We start from the raw sequence: 26352 nt of genomic DNA on the forward strand, positions 1-26352 counted from the left end.
AATACAATCACTTATTCCGATCGAATGACATCTCATTCATGGAAATCGGTTAGCGCGTTTAGATGCTACGTTGTTTACAAGAAAGGTAACAACAACAAGAAGATTTTCTGAAAATGCCGTTTTTGCCCATTTTCAGCAACTTATTTCTCGAAATCTATTTAATCTATGTTGTTGCAAAAAAAAATACAGATATAAAGGAAGATTTACCTTATATTTTAAAGAAAATTTGGGAATTTTTTATCTTTTATGGAAAAAGAGAAAAAAGTTGGGTGTTTTTCAACGTTACGCTTTTTCGTGCAGTTTTTGGCGATCAACCCTTATACAACTGTCCTACCGGACAGTTTTAATATAATTATGCTTCTGCATGTTTAAAGAAAAACTGAAATTTCTTTTAAAATTTAGGAATATGATTAAAGTGAAAGGTTACAACCTTTCCCTTTTTTTTCTACATAACCCTTCTTTAGATGCAAATTCATAGTCTTTGGAGTCGAAATTTTTCTGTCAGCTGCAAATGAAAAAACAAAACACTTCCATAAAAAGTTTTCTTTGAAGTTTCAAGTAGAAAGAAGATACACCATATAATCTGGTACAAGTGTCAAACTTATAATTAATTTCTAGTTGAAAAAGAGGTAGGCTCCGCAGTGCCGGATAATGTGGTTGATTATATCTTTCATGGCACTCTTGATTTTCTTACTTCCTGGTTCGGATTATCATCTATCATCAGGGTTTGATTTATCAGTAGTAGTAATCGCCTATTTTTTCGGGCGGGGCTTAACGTCCAACTATCTAATTAGGTGTCGTGGACGGAGACGACTAGCAAACATACTTTACTGTAAATTCCTTTTTATTAACCATTAAATAAAATCCAAGACCTATAGATCGGGAATCGAACCCAGTACCGCAATACATATTAGCTTCGCAGGTCTGATTTATCAGTATTTATAGAGCATTTGAATTCCACTTAAAAAGCATCTAACACGGACTACAATTGTTGATTGTGTAAGAAGAGAGGTAAGGGATGTTAAATAGGCAAACAATGAGAAATAGATTAAAGATGTTCAGGTTACATAGTCATATAACCTTATTTTACTGGTCTACATGCACCTATTCTGTTACCTATTACTGGCCTATTCTATAACATTACCTTAGAAGTTGTTAGAATAATCAGTCAGCTTAGGACTAGTTCCGATAAAATGTGTACTTTGTCTAGCTGATTAGATTAGATTAGATTAGACTAGGGCGGCCTCAAGCCCTACGCCACTGCGCCCCTTTTGGATCTATTGTGGCTCCCCTCACTCTAAAGCTCACCCTCCAGACATGTCCTTTTAATCAGACTCTTAATGCTGGAAAGGGACTCTTGAGTAAAGCTCACAGGCCTTGGTTTTTCCTCCCCGAGAAGTAACATCCTTAGCCACACGAGCCTCTCACACTGACACAACACGTGCAGTGCCGTTTCTTCCTCCTCTTCCTGACAGAACCTACAGAGGCTATCATCTGCCTGGCCCATGTGATGCATGTGTTTCCTGAGCCTGCTGTGGCCTGGTTAATAGGCCTACAATCATCCTTATAGCCCCACGGCCTTGACGGATTAATTCTGCAGTCAGCCTCGGTGAATAGCCTTTAATGAACTCCTTCGCCTGTCTCTGCCTAGTGGTGGCTTGCCACCACTCCTGAGACCTACTCTGCACCCATAAGTTAATGGCCGCAGACTGTACACACTTCGGCACCCCAAAACAGGGCTCCGGGCCAACGAAGTGTCCCGCAGAGCCTTCCCGGGCCAATAAATCTGCCGCTTCGTTTCCCTTATGTCCTGAATGACCAGGTACCCAGACTAAAAAGACTACTTTGGTCACTAATTTCCTTCAGGGCACCCAGACAGTCCCAAACCAGGCTTGTTGACCTGGTAGGAACTAATTGCCCGTAGAGCATCCTGACTATACGAGAAAATTACGACCTTAGAATTAATAATTCCTCGCCCTTTAATCTCGGTAGCGCAGAGCCTAATTGCAGCTAGCTCAGCCTGAAAAACTGTAGCTAGTTTCCCTAGGCTAACCGAAAAGCTACATTTCGGCTTCACCCCGTACACTCCCGCTCCTTGTCTAGCAGAAAAATAGCCTGTAAGGTTGAATTGTCACAGCGGGACGCACTATCCGCAACATTATTTAATATCGCGTTCCATGATGTGGTAAATAAGCTCAATGTCACAGGAAGTTTGATTTACTCGATGAATCAAATATGTGCTTATGCTGACGATTTATGCATAATAGCAAGAAGCACTCGGTCATTGAAGGAGGTTTTTCATACACTGAAATCTGAAGGCGATTAAATAGGTCTCGCGGTGAATGGAAAGAAAACTATTTATATGAACTTAAGCCCAAATGGCAACTGTGAAGTAGCCCAAAAACTGGAAGCAGAGGGATTCACTTTCGAGAAGGTGAAATCATTCATGTACTTAGGAGCTGAGCTGAACAGCGAGAACAGAATTGCACCCGAGGTGAATTGCAGGATCATGGCCAGATACCGTGCCTATTTCGCCAATATTAAGCTATTCCGTTCTTCTCTATTGTCACGCAAAACAAAAATTAATTTATATAAAACATTGATAAGGCCAATTGTGACATATTCCGCGGAAACTTGGACCCTTTGGGTGAATCAGTTAAGAATATTTGAAAGGAAGATTTTAAGAAAGATATACGGTGCCACATTGGTGATGGGAGAGTGGAAAATAGGAACAAACCATGAGCTTTATGAGATGAATCAGGATAATGACATAGTGCAATTCATTAAGGCGAGAAGAATTGAATGGTTGGGCCATGTGGTGCGAATGCCAGACAATCAGATGAAAAAAAAAACTACTTTTCTCCAAAATGGAGGGTACAAGAGGTAGAGGGCGGCCAAGAAGGCGTTGGATGCAGGATGTGGAGGCTGACTTGCGGAAGCTGGGTGTGACTGATTGGAAGAGGAAGGCGCTGGACAGAGAGAGGTGGTTCTTCGAGGTTGTCGGGGAGGCCAAGGCTCGATCAGAGCTGTAGAGCTATTTTAGTAAAGTAAAGTAAAGGTTAAATTGTCAGAAAACCGTAAGTTGTATAAAAAGATCGAAGAATCTCTTAAACTTATATTTTTTTGAGTACCCTTATTACAAATTACATAGAGACAAATATTTAACCAGATATTCAGACGCTTCTTTGGACCATATACTTTTGTCTAATAATGTAGCTCAAATTTACGATACTTATAACTTTGTAATAAAAGCCTTGAAGTTGCGTAGTTTCCTATTAAACAAATAAATCTTTATTGTTTTATTTAGAGAATTACTAATTTATTTGTAATCACAGATTTGTATTATAATTTGGTTACAATAATTTTGTATTATAATTTAGTTACAATGATTTTGTATTATAATTTTGGATATTACCTCTCATTTGACACTTTGTACGCTATATTTCTATTTTTCCTCATTTACTTTATTTATTTCCTTTCCTTCCTTCTAATTAGAAGATATTATTTTTCAGTTTTTACAATTATTTCTGATTTTTACTCATTTATTTATTTATTAAAATTGTAGCAGTTGGCTAAATTTGACGTGTCTGTCCTAATTATCATTAAAAAATAAATAGATATCCAAATTTTGTACATAATTATTGCTGGGTTTTTTAAATTTACTTCTAATCTTTTGGTTATTTGTTATTTGGTGCATAAAGATTATTTGGTTTCTCCTGTGTTTTGAGTTTAACGGTTTTTGTTGTTTAAAGAAATTTCCCAATATTTATTGTATTTACTCTTTAGTTGTAATTAGTCTATTGTATCTGTCCAATTGTAATTACCAAAATTCCCGTGTAAGTCCCGCTATATCTGTATATATTGTAACGAAGTTGACCTGGGGAAAAAAGAAAGGCCTAGATTGTTCTAGGGGTTGAGCGACCAAAGTCGGTAACAGGCCACCACTGTGTAAACAAAAGGGCCGGTCTCTACTGAGCTGGAAAAGAAAGGGCTAGATTGTTCAAGGAGTTTAGTGACCGTAGCCTGTAACGGTCCACCGCTGTGTAAAAGCCAGCCAAGAGAAAGGCCTCAGTTGGGGTGGTGGCATATGTGTTTTCCCAGCCAGTGACTGACAGGTAGGAGTGAGACGGACGGAGTTGGAGTGAGACAGAGAGTTGGAGGAGGGCGGCCCCAGCTGAGGTGGTGGCAGTACGTGTTTTCCAGCCAATGAGCGGCAGGTTGGAGTGAGACAGACGGAGTTGGAGTGAGACAGAGAGCTGGAAGAGGGCGGCCCCAGTTGGGGTGGTGGCAGTATGTGTTTTCCTCAGCCAGTGAGCGGCAGGTGGGCGTGAGAGAGACGGAGTGGGGCAGTCGCAGTTAAAGGGAGGCTGACACAGCTGGAGAAGTCAGTTTTTAGTCAAGTTCTGAGTTAGTTTTTGAGTTAGTCTTGGAAAGTTAGTTTGGAGAGACACTTTGGAAGTGACAGTTTTGAGAGAGTCAGTGAAAGCGGAGTGCTTCAGAGTTAGCCAGTTAGGCGGTTAGTCAGTTAGTGAGTAGTGCTTTGTTAGTGCGGTTGAGTCTAGCGCAATTCGGTGCAGTGCGGACCAGTCAGTCAGTCGTGGAACAGTTTTGTGGCGTTACGTAGTGAGTAAGTAACAGTAAACTATTGTGACTGTTGTAAATGGTGACTGTAATGAATAGCGTTAGTTGCTAGTAAATGTTAATGTTAGTAAAGGTAATGTGTTAATAAATCAGGTTATTACTTACAAATTTAGCGAGTTTTATTATTTAATCAAACCCACATACTATTTAATAACTAGTGGCAGGCACTAGTTGTGTAAGTAAAGTTTTTAGAAAAAGGGCAAAAACTTTACAATATATATACCTGCTTCTCCATTTCTGGCTCTTAGTTTTCTGTAACTCAACCAACCCGCAGAGCCACGTAAGTTTCAATAATTATAAAGAATTTATTGTATTTTACTGTTTATTTTTGTATTACTGATTTTTACTGTTTTTTCTATGTTACTGACTCTGTAAATTGTTTTGTATTTGTAATATCCAGGCCCTGAAGAGGACAATATATTTGTCGAAACGTTGGCAAAGAGACGAGTTGTTTTATTTGACCGATTCCTCGCAAATCATCCATCCTAAGTTTAACAATTTACGGTCACGAAACCAATATATTCATTTTATAAGTAGTTATAGTCACATCTACTACAGATAAATTAACATCTGATGACGAATGTAAATCCGATAGCGGTGAGAAAAACTTCAACGATATCTGTTTTTTTTTTTAATTAATTTTGTCAACATCTGTGGTTATTGGTGCCCAGAGCTTCGGACAGTGTTCTCAACAACAACACAAACAATAAGATAAGCCTAAAGAGTTTAAGAGCTTCTCATTCCTGAAATTTAGGAATACTTGCTCATGTAAATACAAAAATTCTTAACTTTCAAGAATCAGGAGCCCTTAATCAGTTTTCCTTCTTCATTTAGAACTACACTTCTTTATGAATTGAAAAAAATTACTTGTTTTTGTAAAAATACCTTGTCTTTATGTAACTGACAAATAATAGAACTTATTTTAAAACGTAGAAATTTATTTTTTGCATCTAAGACAAAACTGGCCATAGAGATTGATATTGACAATAAGTCAAGTTTGTTTGCAATTATATCTTTACAGCTTCAGATTTAAAATGAAATATATGGCGTCGCCATTAGGTAAAAAAAAAAATTACGAAAAATGAGGAGCTCACGAAAAGAAAACCCTAAAAAGGCAATGAGAAATCAACTGTGAATACGGTCAGATTGCAAATAATTCCCCAGCCACTTCTTCCTGCCAAATTTTATTAAAAATATGGCGAAGATTTACAGAGTTATTATTAATAAAAGATTAAGAGGAGGTTCACGGGGTTAACTGCTTTCTCATAAGAAGAACAGCATCAAGACCCCTCCTAAAAGGCACATTCTACATGAAATTCTGAGTCAAATGACATCTCATTCATGAAAATCGGTTCACGCGTTTAGGCGCTACGTTGTTTACAAAATATGTAACAACAACAATGACGACGACGACAAGAACTAGAACAATATTTGAAAATTGTACTAAAAAGTTAAATTAGCCAAGATAAATTTAGTGTAAAACAATAGAAATTTATATAGGTAAAATATTTGTAGTTTCGAAATTTCTGAAAATTGACATTTAATCTTCTTCTTCTAGTTGTTTTGGCGCTTTTTGTTAACACTAAAAATGTACGAAGGAATGATTCGAATTTAAAATTCATTTATAATTTAGAATTTAATTTATGTGTGCTTTTTGCTAGTATCAAGTGTGTAGATTCATAGGGAAGAAGGAAGATTTAAGTGCGAGCTAAACTTTAGATTGTCTTGCTGAACTTTATAAAATAATTTAGTAAACAATTTTAAGAAGCCTTTCTTTCCTAAATGTAGACTCATAAAATCCTCAGCAGTGTTAATTTTCTTGGTTGTAATTCAATAAAATTCATAACACTCCTTTTATAAAAACAATGCAACAAACAACGCAACAATGCATGCCCTTATCTCTCATAAGCATAGAAGAATATGGAGTTAGTTAAGGTTAGTTTTGGGCATCTGATAAAATACTTTGTCCCATTTAAAAAAAATTAAAACTATACAGGGTGACCAGAGTTATATGCTCCACCCACTTTTCGACGTTTCAGATCATCGACTGAAGCCACGGGATTAAGGTTAGTGTACACTTTATTTTTTTAGATATCCCCACAAAAAATAGTCCATTGGAGTTAATTCCAGAGATCGAGGTGGCCATTGGATGGGACAATGAGTCCCTAAGCACTTTTCATGGAAATTTCTGTCCAGGTAACCTCGAACAACTCTCGCATTATGTGCCGGGCAACCATCTTGTTGAAAAGACATATTTAGCCGACGTTGTAAAGGAACATCTTCAAGCAGAATGGCAAAATGACTCTTAAAAAAAGTTAGATACCTTGCACCAGTTAAGTTCTCTCTGTAGAAGTATGGGCCGATTAGTTCGATTTCCTAAAACTCCACATCAAACGTTTGTAGAAAAAACAACCTGAACGTCGAATAACTCTAGCCTGCCTAGATCTTGACTACGCCACCATAAGTGCTGCTACAAGCAAAGCGTGGGAGTCCAGAGTTTTGGCATGCCTATCCGTTGATTGTGTCCAGTTTGAACAGCTTCTTTAAGAAAAATAACGTAATTTTGACAATAAACTGAAATTTGTTTTTCATATTTTAAATTACCATAACTTTTGAAAAACCTAACCGATTTCCAACAATTTTTTAGGAGCTCAAATACTATAACAATATGAAAAAAAAATATAACGTTCCATTTGAAAAACAAAAGTTGGATGCTGTATCTCGAGATTCAGGGGTTTAAAAAAATGGGTCAATCACTGAAAATAAACTAGACCAAAAATGATTAAATACGTGTTTTTCATTTTTTCGAAATTTCCCTCCGTTAAAAAAAAAAGTGTGTGGAGCATATAACTCTGGTCACCCTGTATACAAACATATTGTAACGAAGTTGACCTGGGCGGAGAAGAAAGGCCTAGATTGTTCTAGAGGTTGAACGACCAAAGTCAGTAACAGGCCGCCACTGCATTAACAAAAGGGCGGTATCTACCTGTGGCAGAGAAGAAAGGCCTAGATTGTTCTAGGGGTTAAGCGACCAAAGTCGGTATCAGGCCACCACTGTGTAGACAAAAGGGCCGGTCTCTATCTGAACTAGAAAGGAAAGGGCTAGATTGTTCAAGGAGTTAGTGACCTGTGTAAAAGCCAGCTAAGAGAAAGGCCTCAGTTGGGGTGGTGGCATATGTGTTTTCCCAGCCAGTGATTGACAGGTAGGAGCGAGACAGAGAGTAGGAGGAGGGCGGCCCCAGCTGAGGTGGTGGCAGTTTGTTTTCTCCAGCCAATGAACGTCAGAAGGGCGTGGAAACTTATGCTCAGCGAGTTGGAGGAGGGCAGTCCCAGTTGGAGGGAGGCACAGCTGGAGAAGTCAGTTTTTAGAGTTCTTAACGAGTTATTAGAGTTTAGAGTTATTAGCCAAGTTTATGAGTTAGTTTTGAGAGAGTCAGTGTTACGGAGTGCTTCAAAGTTAGCTAGTCAGGCGGTTAGTCAGTTAGTGAGTAGAGCTTTGTTTGTGTAGCAGAGACTAGTGCAATTCGGTGCAGTGCGGACCAGTGGTCAGTCGGGGAACAGTTTTGTGGCGTTACGTAGTGAGTAACAGAAAACTGTTGTGACTGTTGTAAATGGTAACTGTAATGAATAGCGTTAGTTGCTAGTAAATGTTAATGTGAGTAAAGGTAATGTGTTAATAAATCAGGTTATTACTTACAACTTTAGCGAGTTTTATTATTTATCAAACCCACATATTATTAAAATAACTAGTGGCAGGCACTAGTTGTATAAGTGAAGTTTTCTTAGTAAAAGGACAAGAAAAACTTTACATTGGTGTCAGAAGTGGGATATGATAAAACCGCTAGACGAGTAAGTTTTGATTTTATTAGTTCGGGTAAATTGCCGAAAGTTGTGGAGAACTGACGAGTGTTATATGCCCGTGAGTGCCAGGAAGCAGAACATGGAAGAGTTAATAGCACTGATGAAGGAGATGAAACAGGGTCAAGATGAGATGAACAAGCGCCTAGATGAGGTGAATAAGGGCCAGGAAAAGATGAGAGAAGAAATAACAAGGAGAGTAACCAGGGAAATAAGTAAGATCCAAGACGAAATAAATGGAGAAATGGAAAAGAAATTAAACCAGATATCAGAAGGAATGAAGAACGAGGCAGACAAGGTCCAAGAAGCCGACAACATCCGAGAAGAAGACGAAGGCAGCAAGGATGATGCAGGTAGTAGAGATGACAGGTCAGACTTTAGAGGTGTACGTGACCAGGTTAAAGGAAGAAATAGCCTTGTAGAAGTTCAAGAATCTGCGTGGTCAAAAGAAAGCATAGGAGCGCTGGAAAACTGCAGCGGACAGGAAGAGCAAGACCGAGGTAAGAGTACCATTATTGTTCAACCAGGAGTGGAATGGAGCCCTGAAGCGACCAGGGAGGAACAACTTCTGGGCGAGGACACGGGGTCTGTGCTCAAGTGTCAGGAGGAAGCGGTCCGGAACGAGATTGCACCCAGCAGTCGGGACGTACCGAGCTACTGTGCCCAGCGGAATTCGCTCGCCATTGAAATGGGCATTTTGTCGCGAGACCGAAGAAGCGTGGACCGGAAAGAAGCGGGAGATGAAGTACTCCTGTCAGAATCGAAAACGGAAGAAGGGCTATCGGACATCCAAGGAGGTAACACCGGGATCCATCTTGCAGTAAAGAGGGCATTGGCCAAGCGGAGGCAGCGGTTCTCTTTGGTAGGCTACCACGAGGACGGTGTAGACTGGGCTAGTCGGTGCGCCGAGTGGGTAGCAATGAAGAGAACCAGCCGTGGAACCAATGGCGCCCTGAGGCGGGACAAGGTAGGAACTCCGTGCAAGAGGATAGCCAACGATATGGCAGGACGCTCTCCAGATTCCAGAAGAGAAATGCGCTATATGCCGGTTGCGACGGACCACTCCAGCAAGTGGGCAGAGGCCCACGTCTCAACAGATCAGGACGCGTCGACGGCAGCTGCAGCATCGACTGTCTACCAGTTCCCCGGCGTCAGGAGAACAAGGACAACGCCGCTACCCCCTCACTCTGACGGCATGGTGAAGCAAATTAACAGGACCCTAGAAGGGCATCAGAGGGCTTTGGAAAATGAAAATCAGGAGGACTGGGATGAACATACACCTCCCTTAAGGATGGATTACCGATCAGCAGCTCAAGAGACCACAGAGCGAATGCTTGGCAGAGAGCTTCGACTAACCAACGATCTTCCATTTGGCAGCCTGGAAGCTGAAGAGTCGGGCGTGAGTAGCTATGCTGTGGAACTTCGCCGGAAATGGAGAGCTGCACGAGGAAAGGTACGCGACAGGATGAAACAGGACAGAGACCGGACGAGGACATTCTATGACAGGCAGTTTATTGGAAGAACTTTCCAGAGAAGTGAGAAAGTGTGGTCGTATAAACGTGTCCGCAAAAAGAGAAAACCTCCTAAGTTGCTGGGAAGGATCTTACACCATTGTCTCACGGCTCAACGACCTTGTGTTCGAGTTCCAACGTACGCCCAGATCCAAGATGAAGGTGGTACACTTGGACCGATTGCTGCCCTACATCACGAAGGAGACTTCTGTTCGGGACGAACAGTTCTAAGAGGGGGGCAGTGTAACGAAGTTGACCTGGGCGGAGAAGAAAGGCCTAGATTGTTCTAGAGGTTGAACGACCAAAGTCAGTAACAGGCCGCCACTGCATTAACAAAAGGGCGGTATCTACCGGTGGCAGAGAAGAAAGGCCTAGATTGTTCTAGGGGTTAAGCGACCAAAGTCGGTATCAGGCCACCACTGTGTAGACAAAAGGGCCGGTCTCTATCTGAACTAGAAAGGAAAGGGCTAGATTGTTCAAGGAGTTAGTGACCTGTGTAAAAGCCAGCTAAGAGAAAGGCCTCAGTTGGGGTGGTGGCATATGTGTTTTCCCAGCCAGTGATTGACAGGTAGGAGCGAGACAGAGAGTAGGAGAAGGGCGGCCCCAGCTGAGGTGGTGGCAGTATGTTTTCTCCAGCCAATGAACGTCAGAAGGGCGTGGAAACTTATGCTCAGCGAGTTGGAGGAGGGCAGTCCCAGTTGGAGGGAGGCACGCAGTTAAAAGGAGGCAGACACAGCTGGAGAAGTCAGTTTTTAGAGTTCTTAACGAGTTATTAGAGTTTAGAGTTATTAGCCAAGTTTATGAGTTAGTTTTGAGAGAGTCAGTGTTGCGGAGTGCTTCAAAGTTAGCTAGTCAGGCGGTTAGTCAGTTAGTGAGTAGAGCTTTGTTTGTGTAGCAGAGACTAGTGCAATTCGGTGCAGTGCGGACCAGTGGTCAGTCGGGGAACAGTTTTGTGGCGTTACGTAGTGAGTAAGTAACAGAAAACTGTTGTGACTGTTGTAAATGGTAACTGTAATGAATAGCGTTAGTTGCTAGTAAATGTTAATGTGAGTAAAGGTAATGTGTTAATAAATCAGGTTATTACTTACAACTTTAGCGAGTTTTATTATTTATCAAACCCACATATTATTAAAATAACTAGTGGCAGGCACTAGTTGTATGAGTGAAGTTTTCTTAGTAAAAGGACAAGAAAAACTTTACAATATTATTAAAAAAAAATAACATTATTTTCTACAATACTTTTTTTTTTTAATTTCGATAAATTAAATAACATTTTGAATTACTAGTGACACCTAGATCTTTGTTGTGCTTAGGTCATAAGTAGGGAACGGATTCGTATGTATTTACATATTTTTTTCTAGGCAATTTACAGACGTTTTTCAACTAGAAGTATTCATACTGACACTCTTTAAGCCGTTTGAGCCTACTTTTATTTCACATATTTCCACATATTTGGATGTTATCGCATATTTATACATATTTGATTAAAATAAATAAATATTTCTACATATTTAATCAAAATATGTACATATTTTTCATTTTGGGCATATTTTCATAATTGGGAGGTGGTTGACAGGAACTGTGAACCACAGACTGTAGGGCTGTGAATCACAGTGGTTAAAAAAGTGTTCTTAAAAGCACCAAGTCGCATTAAAATGCTAAAAGATCTCTATCTAGACTTGTGCCTTCCACCAGAACCAATATTGACAAGATGGGGTACTTGGCTGGAGGCAGCTCAATATTACTATGAAAACGAAGACGAAGCAGTAGCGATAAATACAGCCAAGTCTTTATTCGAGAAACCTAATTTAAGGAACGACCTTGCATTCATTTCTGACAATTGCGTATTTCTTGCACAAGCCATTACCCAACTTGAGTCCCAAAATGTTCGACTGACAGAAAACGTGTCCAACGTTAAAAAAGTCATCGAAAAGGTGGAAGGAATACCTGGGAGTAAGGGAGATCTGATCAGATCAAAACTGGTAGAAGTACTGAGCAAGAACAAAGGGTGGGAGACCATCTGCCAGATTTCTGATATTATCAGTGGAACAGAAGTCACCTCAGAACATCGTTACCCTTTACAACCAACGAGATAACTTCTTTCAGCAAGGCACCTATAACATCTGTAGATGTTGAACGATCTTTTAGTCGTTACAAGTCCATCTTACGCCCAGATCGTCGTCACTTTACGTTCCAACATTTGAAATTTCATGTGGTTGCAAACAATTTCGAAGAGTGAAGTTTTCAAAATTGAAAATTTAACACATCTTTTTATAAATAGTAAAAATGTTCTTTGTTGTATAAATCATTATAACTTGTAAAAACAAATTATTTTGTTCCTAATAAATTATTATAAATTGTAAAAATGTTCTTTTCTTGTATAAATAATTATAACTTGCCCCCCCCCCCAAAAAATGCCATTTTCATAAAAAAAAATGTCTATTTTACTTAAATATTCCAGAAAATATTTTAAGAAAATCACATATTTTCCACATAATTGACGAAAATAAATGCATATTTTAGTTAAATATTTGGCATTTTTAAATACATAAAAATCCGTTCCTTAGTCATAAGCCACCCCTCTTTTGTTTGAAAGTTCTTTCTGGCAACAATGGTTTTAGTAGGGTTCTAGGCAATCTGTGACGTTACGGTTTCTTTACCAGAGACATTTTATTGCACTGAATATGTACAATATTTAAGCCAACTATTTTTTTTTAAGAACTAATTCCAAATTTCTAATTAAGTAAAATGCAGTAAGAGAAATTAGATTTTTACATCAGATTTTTCATTATCATTGAAGGCAACTAACAAGTGATAAAACTTTTAAGTTTAAAGCAAAATTCATAAATTAGAACTTTCGAGGATTGCGATTTAGATTCTTATCGACTCAAGGAAAAATTTGGCAAAATGGCAATACCCGCAATAAGACGGAGAGTAAGGTTGATTTCGTGTTGCCATGAGAGAGTTGGTGTTAAAGTGTGGTAGAGGTGGGGTATCTTGCAGCAGGTCGATGACCTATCCACGACATTCGGCGCAGTCACACAGTTCAATTCGCTCCACCCCTTACTTTTACCCCGTTTAAAGGATTGATTAAAAAAAAATAAAAAAAATATCAAGTTCTTATTCAAAATTACATTATTTTACTTTTTAAAAAAATCTTTAATATAATTTTATAAATGTTCACTTAAACTTTGTTAATTTAATAAACAGTTATGAAATTTGAATCACATCACGCTAAGAACTCCGTCAAAATCAATATTCTCCGCAAAAATGTTTGAAATCTAAGTAAAAGGCTCATATGTTTTTAAAATGATTATTGTATATTTTCTATTTTATTTGATTTATTATTTTCTAAAGATTTTTTACTTAATATTTCTTTTATTATTAGAACTTTGTAAGTATTTCTTCAAATTTTAAACATAATTTTTGCTTGTTATACTTGTATACAGGGTGAACCAGTAAGTATTGTCCAAGGGCCTACTGTGTGTAGTACATCTAAAGTGGAGTTCTATGACGTATTGGCCAACTTCATATTTTCCACTGTTCTTAAACTTCACTTATGTGTTAGACTTGGTCTTTCAAAGTTTTCTATTATACCCTATTTGAAACTAAGCAAATTAACCTTCGATTATAAAAATAGCACTTGTTTAAAATATTTCTTAACATTTTTTCAAATATTTCAGATTGATCAGAAGTAAATGTTTAAAGTGCAATTTGTAACCTTTGACTTCCTTATTTTGGGCCAATTTATTTCAAAAACTGACTATTGGTCCATCTAAAAGAGTTTTCAATGAATTAAACCAACTTGATAAACTAACACTGTTGAGAGTGCTCGTGAACACGTTTTCTTGCAAAACAAACGCAATTTCTTTTATTTTTCCAGCATTCGGAGGAAGATTGAGGCAGTTTTGACAATAACTTATGCTTCGAAATGGTGTCAATTTATTATAAAATTTATCTGCCTTTCTAACCGTGTTATCAGAATCGAATTCGGACTAAAACTTTCTGAGTAATAACATTTTTATTGCAAAAAAGTAATGATTTTAGAAAAAGAATTAAAGTGACGTCACTCAAGAACAGTGGAAAATATGTAGTTGGCCAATACGTCATTGAACTCCACTTTAGATGTACTACACACAGTAGGCCTATGGACAATACTTACTGGTTCACCCTGTATACTTCCACTAATATAATAAATTATAACAGGAGTTTTATCCGTGAACCATTAAATAAATATTGTTTTTCCAAGTTCAAATGACATCATTTGGTGACGTTTTATAAAATGCAGGAAAATCGGAAAAAATCGTCCATCCATTGCAACTAGGAATTACAAGGTAACTGCAAAATGAACACTTCGTAATTGTAAAGGTAATTATTGTATAACAGATTCTGGCTATGATTAGCTCTTAGATGGTCAATTAGAGCTTTCTCTCCTTAGGGTACATTTTATTTATTTTGCGAATCATTTTATTCATTTTGCGAATAAAACACATCCACAAAAATGATAAATTGGAGTAACAGTAACCAAAATTAAATACTAAAATTGTTTTTTTTTTTAGTTTTCCTATTCACTCACTAAATTAGATTCACTAACACATGTTTACTTCACATGATTTGCTGCTAAAAGAACTTTAAAGATTATGTATTTATGATCTTAAAAGATTATGTATGTATCTATATAAAATTTCGAATTGAATGACAATTCATTCATAAAAATCAGTTCACGCATCGATAACTTGAACGATTATAGTACTTCCTCACAGTAGTAAGTGTAAGAGCAAAACGGCACTTTGATGTTACGTAGGGGAGCCCTAACCCTTATCATCCTGCCATATTTCATCAAAATTGGGATAAGATTTACAGGGTTATTAGCAATAAAAGTTTAAGAGGAGGGTCATACATAAACGGGGCTAACTACTTTCTCACAAGAAGTACAGCATCAAGTCCCCCCTAAAAACCACATTCTACATGAAATTCCGAGTCAAATGACAACTTTCGTTCATGAAAATTGGTTCTCGCGTTTAGGCGTTACGTTGTTTACAAAAACAACCACAAGAACAAGAAAAATTTTTGAAAATACCATTTTTGCACATTTTTTGCAACTTTTTTTTTCTCGAAATCTATGAGATCTACGTAGTTGCACAAAATTTCTCTTTTAAACGAGTGATATGCCCTATATTATTTAGAAAATTTATCTTTTATAGAAAAAGTAAAGAAAAAAAATTGTCAAAGTTGGGTGTTTTTTCAACGTTTCGCTTTTTCGTGCACTTTTTGACTATCAAACAATTGTCGTGCCTGATTACACTCACGTTGGAAACTGATACTATTGTATTTTTCTAAATAAACCATTAAACAGAACAAAAAACAAAAAAGAAGTTGCGCTGTATTTAAAAATGAAATGGACTACACATTTTTGAGAACTGTTTGTTAATAATATTTACCTTTAATGATATATAAAATATTCGGGTATTGGGAATTGAGTTATTTGGCTAATTTACGATGGGTATGCTTAAAATTTATTAATTTTTTTACTAAAGGGAAAGTTTTTTAATGTCTTACGGTTCTAGAACCCCACAAAGAAACATTTGACCCCACATTTGACATCGATACCATAAATTCCCAGAACCTTAAACCCAATTAATTTATGTTTTTGAGTTTAAAATAAAAGTGATGGATAAAAATTTAATTGAACAAAGTTTATTTAAATATAATTTGCTATAAAGACAATGCAGTTGGAATCATTTTGATGGCCTTTTTATTTTCAAAGTTATGAATAATTAAAGAAGCTGTATTAAAAAAAAAAAATATATATTAAGAAAAATATACATTTTTGAAAAATTTCGATTAATTAACGTTAAAATCACTTTATTTTTTATGTGTTTCGTAAAGAATTTAAAAAACAAATAATTTTGGTTACTGAAACGTCTAAATTAGGGAATATTTTGCATTTATTGTTATAATTTGAAATTGCAAAATATTAATAAATTTTTAAAATAATTTAATTTATACATTGAAATCAAAAATAGTGTGAGAAATTACGAAGTGAACTATGCGTGCAAAACTAGTGTCGAGCCTTAAATCACACAAAATAGCATTTCCACCTTATTAGCCATGTGAAGAACATCAAATTGCTTAATTTACACAAAGCTTCTTTCGTTGATAAATAGTTTTATATATGTTTGTAATCCATTCATCCCATGAGAAGAGTACTTCTTATTCAACCGCATCCACACTAATCAATGCCATTGCACGCCATTGGCTAACTATGATTTGCTAAATTTAGCTAGCGTAATAATACGCAAAACTTTTTTGTATTATTTAGGAGACAAAAACTGTGAAACAAATGAGATCCTTTCTGTTTTATATACAGGGTGATCCATTTAAAACGCTCCAATCTTTTAACTTTGCACCAATAACTTTTAAGGAAAGCGGAAATCCGGAAAAACCCATTTATTAAACTATATGCTTTTTTTGGACTAGTTTTCAAATTTTCCACCCCTGATGTTGTATCTTCATTTTTGGCGGAGTTACAGCAAAAAAAAAAAAAACTGATCAAGGTTTCATAAGGACCACTGGTTTTGACAATGATCATGTAAACTGCATAAAAATTTGTGAAAAATGACGTTGACCTCGTTTCGATATCTCTAATATTTGTGGAGATATTTAAGATCAAAGTTACAATTTCATTCATTCGTGATCAGTTTTCGATATTAATTTTCCACCAGAAATACACGTTTTGGGAGGTCCTCTGACTACAAAAAATGTTATTTATGACGCAAAGAACAAAAATAACAATAATTGAAGATTTTACAAAAATTTGTAGTGTAATGTAATGGTTGAGAATAAGGATAAATTTGTTTTGCCATCAAATAAAAGCAACGATCACATCATTTTAATGCACCCGGCAAGATATTCTTACCGTAATCATAGGTCAAGAAGTCTTGCATACGAGGTACATTAAAATGATGTGATGGTTGCTTTTATTTGATGATAAAACAAATTTATCCTGATTCACCCACAACCATTACATTACACTACATTCTTTAAAATCTTCAATTATTATTATTTTTGTTCTTTAACATTTTCAGCAGACAGAGGACCTCCCCAAAACGTGTATTTCTGGTGGAAAATTAATATTGAATCACGAATTGAGAAAATTGTAACTATGATCTTAAATATCTCGACTAACATTAGGGATATCGAAACGGGGTCAACGTCATTTTCACAATTTTTTATGAAGTTTTAATAATCATTGTCAAAACCAGTGGTCCTTATGAAAACCCGATCAGTTTTTTGACAGTAGCTCCGCCAAAAATGAAGATACAGCATCGGGGATGGAAAATTTGAAAACTAAAAAAAACATTTGCAGTTTACTTGGTAGGTTTTTCGAAATTCCGTTTTCCTAAAAAGTTATTAGCGATTGGTGCGTTTTAAATGGATCACCCTGTAATACCATTAATTTACCAACTCTCTTTCAACATTGCTGGCCTTCTTAACTAGACGATGTAGTAAACCTTACATAGATCGAGTCAGGTTTAACTAACCGAGCATATTACTTATTGTGCCCAACACATGGCAGCAGCAATATCAACCCGGGAAAGTATAAAGTAAAGTATATAACTGGTAAGTTGATTGCAACCAACATAGCATCGTTTAGAATTTCGCTTGGACTACTTCAAAAATAATTAAACAAGCAAAAGTGATTGATTGTAATATAAGTAGTAACACATCTGAATTTAATGCAAATAGTTGCGAGTCTGTTTCGAGAAAATGCATTTTAAAAAAGTGTCAATTTTATTACGCAAAATCGCACTTTCGCTTAACCTATTTTCTTGAAATTTAGAATTCCAGCACACTTAATACTTAATGTTATCTAGTATTGTATTATCTGGCATAGTAACTTACGTACTTCTTCAGGGCATTTTAAGAGGGATGCTTAGCATGATACTTACCTGAGAAAGCACAAAAATAGAAATACCAGAAAAAGGTTCAAATGGTTTCTTTTATGTTTTTTTTTTATAAAATACAAGAAGTATATTGAAAGCAGTAAAACATGTAGGACCAGATGATGGATTTCAGCCAAAATCTTAAGAGTCAGAAAAGATAGTCGAACCAGAACAAAATACAAAGTTTGATAATTCTGCAATATTTAGTTATAAGTAATATTCTTTCAGATAAGCAGGCGTACAAGATCTCGCGCTAAAAAAACTTTTTCGTTATAGAGGAATTCAAAAGGAACTCAACAATTTTAAAAATTTATGAGCAAGAGAAATTAAAACTATAAATATTCATATTTAAACTTTATGGGCATCAGATACTTCATTAATCATGAACGGTTCTTGGTATAAATGGGCCAATCTTTTTGAAATTCAATTATCATTATAGCAGGTCGAAATAAATTTATATGGAATAATTGTTTAAATTTTAAAATTGTCCGCCTGCTATCAAAAATTTCTCGTAGCATGCTTGCTAATCTTAGGTTCGGCATAAGGGCAGTGACACGACCCACTGAAGTACGAGTATATATTGCCTCTGGTTGACTACACCTGGACATTACAATTAATTAAACGAATTAAAGCTTGTTGCAAAAATTTTCGAGCATAAAAAACAAAAATGTTTTTTACGATTGCGGCATCACTTAAATTGAGTTGGTGCGACTTTCTAGAAAGAAGAAATAGGAAACGTTTTTGTGGATTTGGTAAATCTACTTTTTTTTTCTTTTTAATTTTAGGGGAATTGGCGTATTACGCTAGTTTGTCGTCTCAATGAACCAACTTTAAAGGGCATCAAAAAAATAATTTGCCAAGTTAAAGGAAAGAGAAAAAGTCAATAAATATGGAGCAAAGAGATACTATTGCAGATACTGGCGCGACTATTACCACAAACTATCGCACATTAAGAACACTTACCTTATCTACCGGCATTGATGGACAGGCACGGCACAGATTCCAGAATGTTCCAATCATGGGTAACCAGTAATTTGTTGATGATGGTTCGAGTGGAAATGTCGCGGTCTATTGTGCGAACGTGTCAGCACTCTTCCAAGCCGTCCAACTTATCAACGACCAGCTGTTGTCGACATAGAATTGCCCAGAACCTTGTTAGTTGGAGCTGCAAACCTTAAAAAAGATCTTTACAGCAGGCCCCTTTTCCAAACTTAAATATAAAATGTTTTGTAAAAAAAATGAAAGAGGAAAAAAAAGAAGATCTTTTTGTCGTTGAGTTATTAGAAAAAGAATTAACCCGTAATGTTTACTAGTTACACTACTCCATGGAGATATTCTATCAAGAACTGATCAAAGTAAAAGTAACGCAATCCAGCGAATTCACGACCTCTGAACTGTCATTTAAAGATATGTCAAGTTAGACTCTAAACATAAAAAATGAACTTAAAAGTTTTGACAATCTTAGGAGATTACACTCTATTGCCTTCACTTAAAGGGAAAACAATTAATACTTCTCGATAGTTTATATACTTGATATATATTCTATGTTCGTCAAAGAAGTGAGTTAAGGTTAGTTTGCGAGTGGGCAGGTGTCGGAGAGACTGGTGCAGTCTGCAGTGATACTACGGCCGATCGATACCACGAAGCACATGTTCACCACGGCCTTCAAGAGATCCACTGCTGCAACCATCGACTGTTTTTTTTATTTTAAATGAAAATAGAAAGATCGTGCAGAAATTTATTAATTACCTCAAGTTTATTCGCTATTCACTGCTAAAAACAAAAACAAAATGTATGCTATTTCTGCAGCTAAGTGTGCTTCAGAACCCAGGAAATACACAGAACTTCGTAATTATAACTGACAGTAAAAGCTCCATTCTAAAACTGGAGTAAAAATCTAAATTTCGATCAGCTTGTCGGCCAGGTTTTCACATATTTTTTTCGTCCAACCGCTGAAGGAAGTTTAGTTAAGATTTTGTTCTCGTCGCAACGGCATGCGATTAAATTCTTTACAAACTTTTCGCTTACTAATATTTCAAATGGCACCGGTTGTCTACTTTTTTTTGCACGAAAAACAGCAGATTCCACAGATTTTTAGCTGCACTATGGCAACAATCTTTCGAAGACTTATTATCCGTAATATGAGCTATTATGTCCTGTATGCGGTATTGATATTTGCTTAAATGCTGCCCACATTCCCGCGCCTTTAATTTTTGTTTATTGGTTAGACGCTTCAGAGGTAGACCAGTTGACGACACCGTATTTGTACAGCGTACAGTGATAATCAGTTTTGAGTTCAAGAACGTAATGAATGCGATCACTACAAATATTCGATCTGAAGACTAGACGGTAAAAAGGGGTTCAACTTTGACGAAAATGAGTTTTTTGGCATCATTATGTAGTTCATCACACAAACTTTCAGATGGGTCAACTTAGGTTGAATGTAATGGTTTTAGTCTCAGAGCTATAGCCAGATGAATGTATGGTAAACACTGAGAAAACGGGTGAATTCCATCCAAAACACGGACAGAAAGAGTGATGTCCTGCAGGTGTGGATTTCTAAGATGTATTAAATTTTTTGTCTGGTTTTATGAAAGTTATTTATGAAAGGTAATTATAATTTTCGTAAGTTCATTCAAAATAAAACTGGAAAATTTGTAAACAATATTATTATTTTCTGAAACTCAATTAGTCATGAACACCCTGTATGATAGGTGACTATACTCGCAGATGAATAGAATTTTGTCGTGGGAGTGGCGTGGAGTTTATATAGTGAAATATGATCTCTAAATTACATTATATTCTTACTTTCACAATCTGATTCGAGGGTTATACTAAGAAACTGGAATATAGACATACAGACAAACAGACACAGAGGCCTCAATGTTTATAAAATATTTGTTTGACACTTTTAAGGAATACTAAAGAATGGTCCATTCAATGCACTGTACAAATTACAAAAGCATATTTCAATAAACCTGAAACTGTGACGTTTCGAACTTTAAAGTTGCTCTCCTGAAAAATATATAAAATGGACTTAACCCTTTCTACCCGTGTAGTCTTCAAATGATTTTGTTCGAAGTGCATGTTTTGTGGACGCTGAGCTAGAAAGGCTTGATTATAGAATTTAAGAGTGGTTACTTTGTTTTCATAAGTGAGCACGAAGTATCTTAAAAACTAAACGTTTTGGAAACTCAAACTAAGTTATGTACTTCCTTGGATTCTTTTTATGACTTGTCTGAAGATGGAACAATGCCTTGTACCAGGAGTGGCCAATCCAAATCATCTTGTGGGCCACATTGGAAATTCATTATAAGCCTGAGGACCGCTTATAAACTTATATGATATTATATGATTCATCGAAAATACTTGGGCACATTTTCAAAATCCTTGAGTTTCAATTGTAAAAATAACTATAGCAATAGTCTGTGTGATATAAAATTGCAGGAATAGAATGTGACCTGCTACAACACTGCCTACTTCCAGGGCCAGATTTTCCTATAGGCTAATTAGGCTTCAGCCTAGGGCCTCAAGATCAAGAGGGGCCTATATTCAAATTGTTAGCAAAATTAAAATTACACTATTCTAAAAACAGAGAACACTAAAACACTGTTTTAGTGATGTATCAATGTAGTGATGTATTTTATTATCTCTCATGTAATTTACAAACTTAAAAATGGGAGGTGAAAGGGCTTCATAAGTGGAATAGCCTAGGGCCTCTTTTCATCTAAATCCGGCCCTGCCTACTTCTAAATATGTATACAAACAGAAGCAACGTAATGCAACAAAAACAGTATAAGGTTTATTTGTCACAAAACACAAAACTATTGTACAAATCAAAATATTGCACAAACTAAACGAATTTTGTAAAATTAGGATGAATCTCGCAGGCCATAAAATTATTCAAGGCGAACCACATACGGGTTGGCCTGCACTGCTATAGGAGTTACAAATTTTGCCCAATCCAAGTGACTAGATACCATCTATATTTGAGTATAACATCAATAATTCCAGTGCTATAGTATAGAAGATATATCAGGTTGAAGTTTTCTCTTTATTAGTTCTTTCACAAGCTCCAATACTTTGTATCTTGATATTGGGGTTTCTACAGCCACGAACTGCATTTGCCCAATGGTTTATCTCTATATTTGAGTATAATATCAATAATTCCAGTGCTGTAATAGAGGCCTATACTATCCAACGCTTCTCCGTGCCCGTACCTGCGCTAAAGGAAAACAACTCAACAGCAACACGAGGACAAAAATCCAGGCTTAGTCTTGAACTATCTAATTAGAGGTATCGCCAGCTTCCAAGCTAGAAGGGCACCCAAAAATTGTAAAGACCTTACTGGAGGCAAACAGAATGTAGAAGAAACATAAATACTCATAATTCCGTTTTGTCGCTTACGTAATATAAGTGAACATTAAAAGCACTGCTAGAATTCAAAGTTTTTGGAAAATCAATTAACTAGAAATGCTATTATTTCACGCAATAGATTTTTGAGTTTTTTTGGCGTTTTTATTTCTCGATAGCGGCAACATCGTTTTACTTAAACATTGTATATTATTTATTGACTTTAATATCTATAACTTTTAGGTATGTAATTCGTTTTTCATAAAAAATTATTATAAGTTCTTATTATTATACTCTGAAGTATCTACGATATAGTTATCAAATCTATTATTTGAAGGGTTAAGAGGCCCGTTGTCTTGCATGCTGGATCAAGTGCTGCTAGACCTGCAAAATTGGTACCTGCAAGGGAGTACCTATTCCCACAAATTCGCATTTATTTGAAGAATAGAATAAAATTGATAATTTTTATTGACATCACCAGCACTTAATCCGTAAAGATAAGATTAGAGACTTATTATACCAAAAACACAACAGTTGAACAAAAAGACTTTCGACTTGGTGTTTTACCATCAATCTAGAGTTTCTTATTAAATATTATTGTTCTCATAAAAAAAAAAAAAATCGTGTTTTATGCATAACTTTTTCATGTTATAAATTTGAAGAAAATTTGACTAGTGATTTTCCTTACTACTGTTGGAGCTTCTAAGTACTTTAATTTCATCTATAAAATATTTATTCAGTAAAGAGTAGTACTCCATTTTGACTTTGATTGTAATAGGAGATATCACACTATTAATTTACAATTAAGTTAATAAACAATTAAAAAGATTATGTCGCTAAAAAATTCTAAAAACGTTTTTTAAAAAATGCAACGAATTAATTGTTGACATCAGATTTAAGTGCAAATTTAATACGCAGTAGAAGATTAACATCGGATTCAGTTCATCCTGCGATTATATTGATAGCATCTATACTTCATCTAGTTCTTAAGCGTTAAAAATAATAAGTAATTAATAATAATTCTAGTTTATTAATATTACATTTTAATGTAGTTTTCTTCTATTACATTCTTAATTTAAATATAAAATAGATAAAGATATGCATATTTTTAGGATAGCTAAAAGCTAAGTGTTGCTAAAATACTTTACTAATTATTTGATTATACAACTTCTTTACAAATACTCAATTAAAGAGATACATTTGATTATAATTTAGAAATGAATTATTATTACGAGTAGTTATTTATTTGTTATTAACTGTGTGTAATTTGCGCTTTCGTATTCTGCTGGAATTAAAGACGGATATTTCGTTTAAAACTCTGCGATTCAAATTTCGACACTAATAGGGCAACTCTATTTTTTTTCTCTCTATTTTAATGGGCGTGACCGAATGATGATTATTCAGAATAAAAAACATAATAAAGATAAATTGGAAAAATAATTTGGAATGCAGTCAAAGCGCCTAATTATTACTATTTATGATGATGCAATAAACTTTTTATTATTATTGTATATTAACAATTATTTTATTTCATTATTTTTAATATAATTTGTCTGAATTATTAGTTAATTTTTATATTTTCTTTGTACTGTAGTATTATGCAGATTGAAGATCAATATTATCATGCTCAAATAGCACTTTGACTAAAGGCTAACCCTTACTGTCCTACAGAATTAATAATAAATAAATGTTGCTTGAAAAATAATTCAAATCAAAGATATAGGATCAACATGTGAACAATAAGAAGTTTTGGGTTTTGGTACTGTTCACTAAAGGTCACATCGCTCTGCAATATTTGACTTTTTTCTTGGTTTGTATCGAGAGTTTCAGTATAATTTTTGGTGTGACTGGGCATTTAGTCATCTTTATAGTGTTTAAATTTCAAAAAACTAACGAGTAATATTCGTTTCGTTATATTAACAATTTAAATTTTACGGAGTGACTAGCGAAGATTCTATAAAAACACATCTTTTTCGTTGCTCTGTATTTTTGTGTGCTTTTGTTAACTTTTTTCGTGAATTTTTCGATGAACCTTTACAGACGTTTTGTTTAAACTGTGTTTATAATTCTATGAAATTTGTGTGTTTTTATGATTATTAGTTTCGGCGTAATTAACTATAAAGTAATTATTTTATTGAAAAATTTGAACAGTAGTGTGGTCAGTGAGATGATCAAAGTTCCATCATTTTGTTCGAACTCATGAAGTTACGGCTTTGTAACGTTAAAGGACAACTGTCGCTAGGCCAGATGTGGATGAGAGAGACTATCTATCTCCTCCCTTGTCATGCAGTGGAGTTATTTCTACTTTAATAAGGTGTACCAACGTTTAATTATAAATGGAAAAAATCACGTATTCAATTGTGTTTCACATTAAAGCATGTTAATTAATTTTATTTTTCGGAATACCTTAATTTTAATTAATTACATACATTAAAAATTAATTATAAATGCAGCGAGGGTATTGTAGATTTGCAGCAAAATAAAAGTGTTCTTGGTGTCAAGCCCGCATCTCATTGAATAAAAAAAATATTTTAAAAAATACAATAATTTATAAAGCACTTTGCTTATGTGAAAATATGAAACAAACTCATATCTAGTGGTGAAAAAATGAAATCTTGTCAGTGGTGTTCCGTTTATTTTCTATTTCCTTCATGCTAGAAAACCACTCTGTGAAGACGTAAATAAGCCTCTTGTTAACAAAAAGTGTTTTGGTTCAAGACTCTGATTGATTCTGACCAGAAATTTAATTTTTTAATTCTAGGTAAAATTGTTATGATTACTTACTTTTAAATGTCAAAGAAAATCTTCTTAATCCATTTGTATTTTATTTTTGGTTTGGTTTAGCAGTGATTTAAAAGTCATGCATAGTAATCAGCATTTGACGTTACCACAAATAGGATTATAACATTTTTTAGTTGTTTTGTTTTAAATCAGATTAACTTTGTTAACAAAATAAAACCTTAGTTTTATTCATATTTAATGGAAGAAGGTTTAATTTGAAAGTAAAAAATCCGACGGCACTTATCAAGCTAACAAATATCACTGCTTCAAACCGCCTTTTTTCTATCAGACAAAATTAACCTTTTTTTCCAGCTAAACTAAACCCATTTTTTGTATAAATTCCGTGGATGAAGGTTTAATTTGGAAAAAAAGATAATCTGTCTGAAACACTACTTTTTCTTATTGAAACTGTCAAGATAAATATCACTCCTGCACCAAAACACCAGATAAAAATTATAGTCCTGCATTAAGTTAAAATAAAATGGTTTTAGGTGTAGTCGAATCAGGGGGGGGGACTTGGAAAAATGTTCAATAAAAACGTACCTTAGTCGGTTTTCTTGAAACTCGGTATTTGATTAATACCACAAAGTTGATGATCTTTATTATAAATGACACTGTGTACTAGTAGTCTGCAATAGCACTTTTGGGGAAATCCTCACCCAGAAACCATTAACGTTAATCATCACGGAAAAATGTTTCAAATAAAATGAATCATCCTACATACATTTTTTTAAAACAAAGTTTTGTAAATCAAGCACAAAATTGATTGCTTCTAGAGTAAGTTGTAACTATCTATTCAGTAAACCGGTACTTTTGGTTGATCAATATTGACCAAAATCTAAGTGAGTTCCCTTTATAGTGTCTATAATTCTTGAGTTCGTTGATACAATCTTCCCTTTTCCCTATAATTTTTCTCAATTCACTGTTTCGCAGATCACCAGCATACTGAATTCTTACGATTCCCACTTGATCTTGTATGGCTCCATTTTGGATTTAAATAATTTGTTGATTTCTTTATAATTTTAGCAAGTTCTTCCGCTATAAAATTTGCTTTATATTGCACAAAGTCAATTTTAAGGAGCTCATCAATTGAATTGCGAGCATTTGATGGTTCATTTATTTTGAATTCCAAGATAATTCTCTTCCTTAATTCGTTTGCGAATTTACCCCAATTTGCCTTATTAATGTTAGAAATGAATTATTAGTTATTATGCAAATGTTGGGTACATCCTAAAGAGTTGTATGTAATATAGTTGTGGACC

At 35.2% G+C, this 26352-nt stretch overlaps 1 protein-coding gene across 23 annotated transcripts in view; it reads right to left on the reverse strand.

Annotated features, from left to right (window-relative positions):
• LOC141459968 (uncharacterized) overlaps nucleotides 1-19113 on the reverse strand; it is a 91929-nt gene extending 72816 nt beyond the window's left edge. For all 23 annotated transcript variants that reach the window (XM_074139562.1, XM_074139585.1, XM_074139579.1 and 20 more), the window contains exon 1: nucleotides 18920-19113. In XM_074139562.1, coding sequence (XP_073995663.1) covers nucleotides 18920-18976 — 57 coding nt within the window. In that variant the 5' untranslated portion in view covers nucleotides 18977-19113. The remainder of the gene's footprint in view (nucleotides 1-18919) is intronic.
• Between the last annotated feature and the right edge of the window lie 7239 nt (nucleotides 19114-26352).

Source organism: Rhodnius prolixus, unplaced genomic scaffold (genome assembly GCF_049639745.1).
Source record: "Rhodnius prolixus isolate KJV_2025 unplaced genomic scaffold, Rpr scaffold_35, whole genome shotgun sequence".
Classification (NCBI taxonomy): domain Eukaryota; kingdom Metazoa; phylum Arthropoda; class Insecta; order Hemiptera; family Reduviidae; genus Rhodnius; species Rhodnius prolixus.